The sequence below is a fragment of the Cydia fagiglandana genome, chromosome 8 (assembly GCF_963556715.1).
Source record: "Cydia fagiglandana chromosome 8, ilCydFagi1.1, whole genome shotgun sequence".
In the NCBI taxonomy this organism is placed as follows: Eukaryota; Metazoa; Arthropoda; class Insecta; order Lepidoptera; family Tortricidae; genus Cydia; species Cydia fagiglandana.
The window spans coordinates 18,484,109-18,496,062 of record NC_085939.1 but is presented as its reverse complement, the minus strand read 5'-3'; the positions used below and the strand labels follow the sequence as shown (position 1 = coordinate 18,496,062).

Here is an 11,954-nt window from a genome sequence, read left to right as displayed (position 1 = left end):
TTTATTTATTTAGAAGTAATTAGTAATATTGTTATGGACATGTAATTGTTTCGTATATCTATATATGTATATGCCTTTGCACCTAATGCATCACATTGTATTAAGTTATGTTCCTAGGGTTAGCTACTTCTTTTAAGTCTCGCCGTCATGTACATTTTATCTTAGTTTGACTACCATTTCATATGTATCTCTCAGTTACTTAAAGGTTAGCTGGAAGAGATCCCTTAACGGGATAAGTTCGCCTTTGTACACATTTATTGTATTCTCTCTGTGTTATGTACTTGTTTTGTGCAATAAAGTGTTTACTACTACTACTACTACGTTTAGTTTACGAATTAGAGCAACATACGAATAAATACATACGATATGTCAATGAAAAATAATGTACTCGTATTCCATAATGGAAGGATGGATTTATTTAAAGAATAAAGGACTCTTAGCATAAGGAATTTTGTACATGGAACCCGCTTGTTCAATGTCAGAAATTAGAATACCTACAGTAGAAGTCAGTGCGGAAAGAGAAGAGTCGTGGAATGTATTGGATCCCATACGTTCCACGACTCTTCTATTTCCGAACAGACTCTACTTATATTTTATTCACTTCGCCAGCGTGAGTTCGTGTGAGGTCCGTCTAAAATAAGAATTACTTATAGGAAAGTACTTTCACGGTCATTCTTAAATGCATTACATTACAGATACTTATTATAATAGTACCTACCTACTTGTAAGGATAAACAAACTTTATTAGTATTACAATAAGATATAATTTAGCACACATTTACACATAAATAGGTATAGTTAAAGCTATAAATATTGATTTAGTTATGCACTTAAGGTCAATTAAAAGGTCTGTAAAATATAATTAAGTATGATTTTATTAAAGGAAGTGCATTAAAAGGATTTACATTCGAAGGCTAACATGTGAAACGCATAATGCACTGCACTGTTGCATGTAATGACATAATGAAAATAGAAGGGCAAGTCTGGCAAGTTTTCTGATACAGCGATGTTGCCAGGTGAAGAAAAATAGAATAGGAGAAAATAGAGAATATTACGCGAAACTCTGCGTAGGGGGCGCCACAACCACAATCCATCACAATCTGGGGGTCTACCGCGAAACAAGAAAATAGAAATTTCGTCATCTAACCTCTCTGTCTCTGTCCTCTGTTGCGTATTCGAGCGATAAAGAGGTAGATACCTAAATTTCGATTTTCGCGTTTCCCGGTAGGCCCTTGTTAACAAACCGCCTTGATGCATCAATGTCATATTTTATTATATAATAAATTCCACGACTCTGCTCTTTCCGCACAGACTCCAGCAGCGTTTTAATTAAGTGATAATGATAACCTTTCTCTCTCTGCGTGATCGCATCAGAAATGAGGCCATCCGCAGCAGAACCAAAGTAACCGATGTAGCCCTCCGAATCGCTAAACTTAAGTGGCAGTGGGCGGGGCACATTGCCCGTAGAACCGATGGCCGTTGGGGCGGAAAGGTTCTCGAGTGGCGACCACGTACCGGAAGGCGCAGCGTGGGTAGACCCCCCACAAGGTGGACTGATGACCTGGTGAAGGTCGCGGGAGTCCGCTGGATGCGGGTGGCGCAAGACCGGTCATTGTGGCATTCTTTGGGGCCTACGTCCAGCAGTGGACGCCCTCTGGCTGATATGTATTAAGGATGCACATCCTCTTTACACTAAAGTGTTATGTCTTTAATATATTCTATGTTGCTATGAAACGTTGTTGATAGACTATTCCTTTTGACTTATCTAAATAAACTATACACGCAAATTCCATTTATTGTTATACTTTAATATGGTAGCAGAGCGTGGTTCGAATTAATGTTACGTTATTTGCAATTGTGGTGAAGAAAGCGAAATTCCCAAAAATGCATTCGACTATTTCGTCGGGTATAAAAATTGAGATTGGTCGTCTTGAAGGAGCCACAAACTGGCAAACCTGGCGGTATAAGATACAACTGCTGCTAAAAAGTACCCCAGGTACGTTGGAAGCAATACAAGGTACGTTAATGAAACCTAAAACCCCAGATGAAAAAGCAACATCTGAGGAGAAAACAAAGTATAAAACGGAAATGGAAGCGTTTCAAAAATCAGATAGTCAGGCGCTGCTAATCCTCACGACTAACATGACAGAGGAGACACTACAAAAGGTGATGCGTTGTGAAACAGCTAGCGAGATGTGGAAAGAGCTCCATAGACTCTTTGACGGGGCAAAAGAAGACCGAAGCTACGACCTGTGCATGCGGTTCTTCCGCTACCAGAAGAGTGAAGAGCACGACATGGCTACGCATATTTCAAGTCTTAAAACTCTATGGTATGATCTGAACAAAGAAATTGAGGGAGATAACCTGCCAGAAATGCTATTAATATGCAAAATTTTGGACACACTTCCAGAACAATACTTTAGCTTCAAATCAAGTTGGCTTTTAATGAATAAAAGTGACAGGAACATAGAGAACTTGACTACACAAGTATGCGCACACGAAAGGTCTCTAAATCAGAAAAGCAGTGAAGAAGCTGGAGGAAGCAACGAACTACTTATGTTACGAGGGAATAAACAGTACGAAAAGAAAAGAAATAAGAAGTTCAAGAAATGCAATTACTGTGGAGAAGGCTTTCACAAAGTCACAGCCTGCAAGAAGTGGATTGCGGATGGTAGACCTCCTAAACCTCCGAAGCAAACCTCTAATATTGCGACATTGACACTGACTGACCTTGCTCTTACCTGCGAAATGAAGAATATGGATCCATACTCGTGGTATGTAGATAATGGCTCGACAAGCCACGTTTCTAACAGAAGAGATATATTTCAAAATTTCGAAAAGTTTGACGAGTCTTCTACTAGAGTATCGACAGCCAGCGGACAGGAGATACAAGCCATAGGAAAAGGCTCAATCCATCTCGAAGCTGACATTAACGGCCACAAAGAGTTAGTAATCCTTTCAAACGTATGGTACATACCAAGCATTAAACGAAACTTATTTTCCGTGCTGTACGCGCAAGATACGCTTAAAAATAGCTGTTTTAAGTCAAATGGCCTGTCTTGTATTTTGAAGAATGATGAAAGAGTGCTATTACTTGGAAACCGAGCTAAATATGGCGATTTATACAAACTCAACGTCAAGGTATTGATGCCGAAGCTCGAAGTGAACCAATTATCGACACCTCAGAATCTTCAACTCTACCATGAACGCCTGGGACATCAAAACAAGAGACATGTGGCAAAACTGATACACCAAGAGCTTGGAGTAAAGTTAAGCTCAAGTTCATCAGATATGTGTGAAGGCTGTGTTCTTGGAAAGAGCCATAGGCAAAAATTTGGCATGAGACCTAAAGCTACAAAAGCTGGAGAAATTATCAGCACAGACGTATGCGGTCCTTTCCCTTTCTCGATCTCGAAGTGCAGATACTATGTCCTGTTCAAAGACGCTTACTCCAAATATCGTTGGATCTACTTTCTAAAACAGAAGTCTGAAGTGCACGCTCGGATGAAGGATTTTCTTGCTGAAGCGAAAACTTCCGGACACGTAATCCAAGAATTGTTAAGCGATAATGGAGGAGAATTTGACAACGAACAAGTGCGGAATACTTTGAGAAAATACGGAATCAAACAAAGATTCACCATGCCATACACTCCTGAGCAGAATATGTCTACAGAAAGAGAAAATCGCACGGTCGTAGAGATGACAAGGACTCTGATGCACGCCCGCAATAAGATCCCAGAAGGTCTATGGGCTGAAGTAACAAACGCATCGGTGTACATCCTAAACAGGACAGGGCCTACTCCTGTAGAAGGAAAGTCTCCACACGAGCTTTGGTATGGCAAGAAGCCAAGAATTGATCACCTAAAGGTAATAGGATGCGACTGCTACGTCCATATCCCAAAGCAGAAAAGGACTAGTAAGTTGGACAAAAAAGCACAAGCAGGAATACTCATTGGGTATGACGGCGATGAAGGTTATAGAGTTTTTAATATAGAGGAGCTAAAGCTTATCAGATCCCGAGATGTTGTCTTCGACGAAGCACCTCTACCTGAGAAAACCAAGATTGGTAGAAACTTGATAACACCTCAGCCTGAAACAAACACCTATGACTTTCCTTTGTCTCTTACAGATGCTGAAACTGCTAGCAAGAACAGTCACTCTCGTCGACATGGAGAGGGTCCCATCGAAGAGGGTTGCCGTGAGGTGAGTTGTGACACTACTACACCTATAGAGGCAAGCGTAGGAGATGACTTCCGCGAGGTGAGTCACACTGGTGCACCTTTAGAAGCAAGCGTCGAAGATGACTACAGCGAACAATGCCATGCTCATCCACCTTTAGAGGCAAGCGTCATAGAGGATTACGAGTCAATGGAAGATGAAGAGACAACAGATATTGAACCTCCGACACGACAGCTTCGCGATCGGAACCAGATAAAACCTCCGAAGTGGTTTAGTTTTTATCAATTTCTCAATGAGGCTATATCTATCTCTGAACCCACCTCGTACCAAGACGTCCTAAGAAGCCCTGAAAAAGATAAGTGGATAGAAGCTATGAACAATGAAGTTCAATCCCTACAAGGAAACCAAACCTGGGAATTGACGACTCTACCTAAAAATAGAAAAGCATTAAGATGCAAATGGGTCTTTAAAATCAAAAGAAACCCTGACGGTACAGTCGACAAGTATAAAGCACGATTAGTCGCTGTTGGATATACACAAAAGAAGGGTATCGATTATGACCAAACGTTTAGCCCTGTAGCGAAAATGAGCACAATCCGGATGTTACTTAGTATTGCTGCTAATGAGGGTTTAATACCCAGACAGTTTGACGTCGCTACTGCTTTCCTTTACGGAACTGTCAAGGAAGAAATCTTTATGCGACAGCCAGAGGGATACGACGATGGAACGAATCGAGTATGCAAACTGAAAAGAAGCCTATACGGGTTGAAACAGGCGCCTAAGTGTTGGAACGAGTGCATCCATGACTTTCTTATAGGGTCAGGCTTCATTCAGAGCGAAGCAGACCCTTGTGTCTATGTCAGAGAACGAGGACAGAAGAAAATACTGCTCGCACTATATGTAGATGATGGATTATTGGCCGCGTCAGACGCAAAAGAGGCTGATGACTTCATTAACATTGAATTGAAAGGACGTTTTAAAATCACCACGAAGGTACCGTCCTATTTTCTGGGGCTTGAAATAGATCAACACAAAGATGGTACTATAAAAGTCCACCAAACGGCTTACACAAGAAAATTGCTTGAAAAGTATGGGATGAATAACTGTAAGGAGGTTGGAACACCCATTCTAAAGCCTGAAAGAGAAATGGACGATCGTAAAAGTCCTGACCAGTTAGACTTCCCTTACCGGCAAGCCGTTGGGCATTATCGTACTTAATGGTTGGGACGAGACCGGATATTGCATATGCAGTTGGAGTTGTATCACGGAACCTAGATAAACCTACCTCAAGTAATATACAACAAGTAAAAAGAATACTTAGATATTTGAAGGGAACTGTTGATACAGGGCTTGAGTATAAGAAAGGTGAAAAGCGTCTGGTGTGCTACAGCGATGCCGATCACGGTGGAGACGAGGCGACGGGATGCTCCACTAGTGGAATAGTATGCCTATATGCTGGTTCAGCAATATCATGGCGCAGTTCGAAGCAAACTGTCGTTGCACTATCATCTACAGAGGCGGAGATAGTAGCGGCCAGTGAAGCCAGCCGTGAGATTGTTTGGCTAAGGAGATTGTTCCAAGACCTAAAAATAAAACTTGATACGCCAATTTTGCGCATTGACAATGAGTCTGCAATCAAGCTTGCTTACAATCCTCCATATGAGCAACACCGAAAGACGAAACACATAAAACTTAAACATTTCTATGTGAGACAGTGTGTATCTGAAAAAGATATAACAATTGAGCAAGTACCGACAGCAGATCAACTTGCCGATATGTTTACGAAACCTCTTTACAAACCAAGACTGGTTAAACTGTGCGAAGCCTTAGGGTTGCCTTCGGCTTGAAAAGAAGAGGGAATATTAAGGATGCACATCCTCTTTACACTAAAGTGTTATGTCTTTAATATATTCTATGTTGCTATGAAACGTTGTTGATAGACTATTCCTTTTGACTTATCTAAATAAACTATACACGCAAATTCCATTTATTGTTATACTTTAATAATATGATGATGGTGATGGATAACCTTATTCGTATCTTGCTATTAAGGTTAGATGCGGCACAGAATAACTAATTGCGGTAAGAAGACCACTGGGGCATGACAAAGACTTGTTAGGAAATCCTCATACTGTTTGTCTTGTCCCAAGGAAAATTAACTATAGAATAGAATAGAATAGATTTATTCGTAAGCACAAACAATCGGTACAATACATAATAAAAAAGAAAACACAAAATAAGGTTAAAGTGCCACGAAATGGCCCCATCTCAGCATGTTGCTGGTGGCTTCCAGCGCTGATCTTCCGATGAGACCGTCAAGTGAAAAGAATCACGGAAGGTAACAACAGACAAGAAGAAAAAGACAGAAATAACATACAGAAATAACACTATGTAAGTCTTACCACCCTTACCCTACCTTATCATATCTATCTTAAATTGAATCATGTCATTTATTCTTAATTGAATAAAATATGGTTCAATTTAGTGGCTATTGCTACCCAAGTTTCCTCGAATTATGTCCGAAAACAACGTCAACGCCAAAAAAGCGTCAAAACGCAAAAAAACTAGCCATTATGGCAACACTGTGCAAGAGTGGAAATACCGGTTACACTTGTAAACTCGTATAGCGTTGGGAACGCTTCCAAAATGAAACGTATGCGCAATAACCTAAGGTAGCGTTTCCATTGGCTTGATGGAGATAATTTTAATTAAATAAAAATGCTATCGATGTTTGCCGATTGGGCATCGAAGCCTCGATGGCCGTATTGCGAAAAGTTAGTCGACTATAATGAGAAAAATCTCTTAATACTTAGCGACCGGAACACCATTGTTCCATACTTAAGAGCCCATCAACGTGCGCACTAGCGCCACTGCTATCGTGATTATTTAAATTTAACGACATGTATTTAAAAAAGGGGGCTACTACGTACTGTATTGTGTATTTCAGTACCTTTTGAATACATCAAACTAGTTTTAATATTGCTGGATGGAATAGGTACTGTAAAGGTTTGCAACCTTTACAGCCTTTTTAATCTGTGAATGGTTAGTTATGATATTTAAATTTAGAATTTGAAGCCCGCTGTCAAATGGAACGCGGTGCGCATTCGGCATTCGATCAGAGGCAGCTGTCTAGTATGGATTATTATTTTATTGTAAATCAGCTAAAAATAAATTGGAGAAAGTGATCTTCGTGTTTTGCCATGCCCTCAGCGTCCTCCCAATAGGCCGCCCTCTTTACAGTACCTGTCGTTAAATAAAATAATCACGATTATTTAGCAGTAGCACTAGTGTGCACGTTGATGGGCTCTTAATGGGAAAAAATACAAGGGTCAGATCTGTGGATCTTATTATAATGAAGGTATATTAATACAGCATGTGACTTTAAATGTAGGGCTCTCTTCTACTCGCTAAATCGAGTTACTTTTACTATGGGATCAACCCCGAACTCGCGAAACAAATTTGGGTTTTTCATAGAAACATGGACATTTTGATCAGCCAAAATGTTTTTCGTGATTTCGGGGTTGCTACCATAATAAAAGTAACCCAGTGCATAGGTACTTAATAAAAGTAGCGAGTAGAATCTAGCCTAGCCCTGCATTTAAATACCATGATGATGAGATGGGAGACACCCTGCACGATGATATACTAAATGAAACAAACCTCTTTGTCCGTCTATTTTACTGCACGTCTTAAATGTCGCTTTTTAACACGACACTATTAATCGTTAAGCGCCATAACCATTGTCGTATTTTTTAGAGCAACTACTTTTTAAGGCGGACTTTCTTTCATTGTTAAATTGTAAGTAGCAAGGCCAATTTTATTTGGCGCGCTTACCGTCAGTACGAGTTCATACCACCGCGCGTTCAGACGTCAGTGCGCGCGCACTGGCCTGACCATTGCCGCACCGGCAACATCCGTGCTTTTTTACCAGCCAGTGTGTCGCTTCCTTAAAAACACTGGCAGTTTAAAAAAAAGTCCGCGTGTTTTAGTAGCCAGTGTTTTTTTTTTCGAAATTACTGGCCGTTTTGAAGAATACTGGCCACATTTTAAAGTGTAAAAAAAACTAATTATGAATGAAACAGTGATGGTGTCAAATAATACTTGGCAATGGTATCGGGAGGCTATCCGCTCCTGGCTCGAGGATCCTGGGGTGGTGGAATATCAGGGTCTGAACATGACGGCTCTGAAGATGGATGAGGCTTATATGGTCGTGGATTCGGAGGTCGATGTGGGGGTGTACAGCGTTTCGGATGACTGCTTTCGGGTAAGAGTGAAAATAGAAGTAATGCCGGTTCTATACGTTAAGTAGTTACGTTAGTAATAAATTAATAATAGGTCAACGTTTGGGTCAAAATCATCTCTACTAGGTATCTCTAGAGAGAGTAAAGGAGAGACAAAGACTTAAGGCACAGAATAAATAATAGTACTACCGTACAGAAAGGAAACTTCCTACAAGACCGAAGTTTGACAGCGGTTCAGGGTCGAATCATGCTGTCCCTTTCTAATATATGGCACTATCCCTTTCGGCTATTTAGGGTTGTCAAAAATCTAGTGATTATCTTATCTGTGGTCGTGCACGCAAAAGGAAGTCAAGTGGTGCCAACCCTAATAATTGCTCGGAGCAATGCTGAGCCGAGCGGAGCCGAGTTTGACTGAAGTCACAACGCATACTTGTAATTTACGTACCTATTAAGCAGGAGCCGTATTGCCATATGTATTCTGTATATATCGGTCTTTTACAGATACTGTTTTCCTTTATGTGCCAGTAAATATAGTGCCAGTAATAATGTACTCGTAAGATATTACCCAAACGCATACCATGTCGTACAATAAAAAGAATGTGTTTTGAGTTATACTTAACCACACACACAACCAACACAACCTATTACTCACCAATGTGAAAACACTCACAAAGCCTAGAATAAAGCCAATTCACACATTCTGAGCAGTAATTGGAATTATTCAATGTCTTATAAATTACTTATGGACTAAGAGCCAGCCACGGAAAATGGTAGTATTACATACCTATGTACATACGTTATGTTCGGGATAAACTCCAAAAACTAAGTAAGTACCTACCTATTGAACGGATTTTCATGCAGTTTTCACCTCATAGAGTGATTCTTGAGGATGATAGGATTGATAGGTCGCTACAATAAAAATCGACTCCTCGAATTGTACCTGTTCTATATTTTGACGAATTTTTCAAAACATTGCTTACAAATACGTTATGTATAAATCTAGAACGGCACAAAGACTATATTACGGTAGTACTATTAGTTATTCTGTGACTATATGAGGCAGTATGTCAAAAGGAAATTCGCATCGTTATTACCCGTTTTTCTACCGTGTCTTGAAAGTGTTTCCCATACAATTATCAACGTATTGTCCATGTCGCTTACATCAATCAGTTCCGATTGAGCGGAAAGTGGAAACATTTCTTGAAACAAAAGTAAAGAGACATTAGAAAGTTATTACGGGAACGGCTTTCTGCCAAGGTTACGCAAAAACTGTCGTTCTGGGTGATTTGTCATGGATCTTTTATCTAGGTAATATCTGTAACTAATTAATTAAAAGGTTGTTCGTAAACTTATACAAAAAAACCGACCAAGTGCGAGTAGGACTCGCGTTTCTAGGGTTCCGTACATAAGTCCGACTCACGCTTGACTGCACATTTCTAATAGGTTTTCCTGTCATCTGTAGGTAAAGAACTATTTTGAGTATTGAATATATTTGAGTATATTTTTCAAAATTTTAGACCCATTAGTTTCGGAGACAAAGGGGGGATGGTCATTTTTTGGCTTTCTTCTTAAATAACTTCAAACCTATGTATTTTAAAATTATAAAAAAATATGTCCACCTTTGGGTCGCTAATTTACATATGTGTACCAAATTTCAACTTAATTGGTCCAGTAGTTTCCGAAAAAATAGGCTGTGACAGACGGACAGACAGACAGACGCACGAGTGATCCTATAACTTATAAGGGTTCCGTTTTTTCCTTTTGAGGTACGGAACCCTAAAAATAGTTGAAACTATTTTGCCTACCGTTTCTGATGCAGTTGGTAAGAAGTAAATATAGACCCCTAGGGTCTGGTAAGGTAAAGGTACTAGTGCTCGACTGCTAATGCCCAATAGAAGATACCTTGTTGTCACCTCCATTGATAATGACTTAAGTTTCAAGATGACATGTACTGGGGCCGCATCGAGCACCAAATACGTTTACCTTAGAAGGATTGTACCTATGAAGTTGATGCTGATTTGTATAATGTTAAGTTAGTAAAAATGCATTACTTAAATAAAATATTTTCAATTACAAAACTAAAATTCCTTCTATTTGCATATCACTTCTTGACCAACCGCCTGAGCCTGAAATTAGTGACATTAGACGGCTTAGACCTAAAAAAGAATTTTGTTTTTTAATGCTCAGGTCTAAACAAATACTGACGATTCCATAAAATGTTCTTCTCATAAAATGGTATTCATCCTACCATTCCTACCCCATCTCACATTATAAGTATACTGACTAGATTTTATTGACTAATCCGTCAAAACCGGCCTGCGGCCCATTTCCCGAACGGTATCATAGGAGTTACCATGGCAACACACTAATAAAATTAGTAGTATTAGACTAAGAGAGATTAGACTAAAGTTCGAGAAATGGGCCCCTAGTTTACTTACTAGTCTAGTTTACAATCCGTTGAAATCGGTCTAAATTAAAATTATAATGAAATTCTTTGTACTTAACTTCTATTTTCAGTTCACTAGAAATACTCCCTCAAAAAGACACTAACGGCGCGATTCGGGAAATGAATTAGACATTTACCAGATATGAATATATGATATGAATGGCCGCAATAATATTGGAGCGACGTTAATAATAGCGTAAGCGCCAACCGCCATAGGGTACCTTTTGCAGTGGAACGTCACATATCGTTTCTATTTCATATCTAGTGAATGTCTAATTCATTTCCCGAATCGCGCCGTAACCCTACATAAATCTAGCAAATAGGTAGTACTGAACTATAATTACGGCACAAACAAGTTGGACACGTCACGGGATTTCCCGGGAACGGAGTGACCATTGCTTGGCCCTCGAAGTGCAATGCCCTGCCATTACTGATACGGGGAGAGGACGTGGCGCGATTACGGCCAGACAATCAGGGCCGAAGGAAATTAGATATCGCAAATATCAAAACAATAGTGTAAGTATATATAAAATGAAAAACAGTTCTTATATTTTTTTTTAGTTCACAAGAAAATGCTTCTGTTTAATTGTAATATGTGCCAACTTTTACAATACACCAAATACACAACTGACTGTCAGAATAAAGCCATAGTCAAAATAAATAAGTATTTCCCTTTACATAGGTACAGTCACCTTCAATAATATGTTACTCTTCGAAGGCAGCAAAAATATCTGACTCGATTTTATTTGTAGAGCCATAAGAGCGTGTCACATATTTTTGCGGCCTTCGAAGAGTACCATATTATTGCAGGTGACTGTACGCTTTCTTTGTCAAAACATAGGGTGACTGCTATGGTTGTCACTACATATTAAAAGACCAATCTTAACAATAAAGGGACCCACAGATTACCGGTTCGCCGGACGTTATCAGCCTGTTAGTTACTCGCAAAAGGTGACAGTTCCGAATAACTGACACAGGCTGATATCGTCCGGCGAACAGTTAATCTGCATGGGCCCCTTTAGCCTTCTATTGGCTTGTTTCTGATTTGATAGGAGTGGCCTATTACTATGTAGTTATTAGTTATTGGC

General features: G+C 39.7%; 1 protein-coding gene across 1 annotated transcript in view; it reads left to right on the top strand.

Annotated features, from left to right (window-relative positions):
• Positions 1-8,041: 8,041 nt before the first annotated feature.
• The window catches only part of LOC134666757 (heparan-alpha-glucosaminide N-acetyltransferase), a 57,458-nt gene continuing 53,545 nt past the window's right edge, over positions 8,042-11,954 (top strand). Inside the window, exon 1 of the mRNA XM_063524031.1 lies at positions 8,042-8,443. Within this exon, the coding sequence (XP_063380101.1) occupies positions 8,249-8,443 (195 nt within the window). The 5' untranslated portion in view covers positions 8,042-8,248. The remainder of the gene's footprint in view (positions 8,444-11,954) is intronic.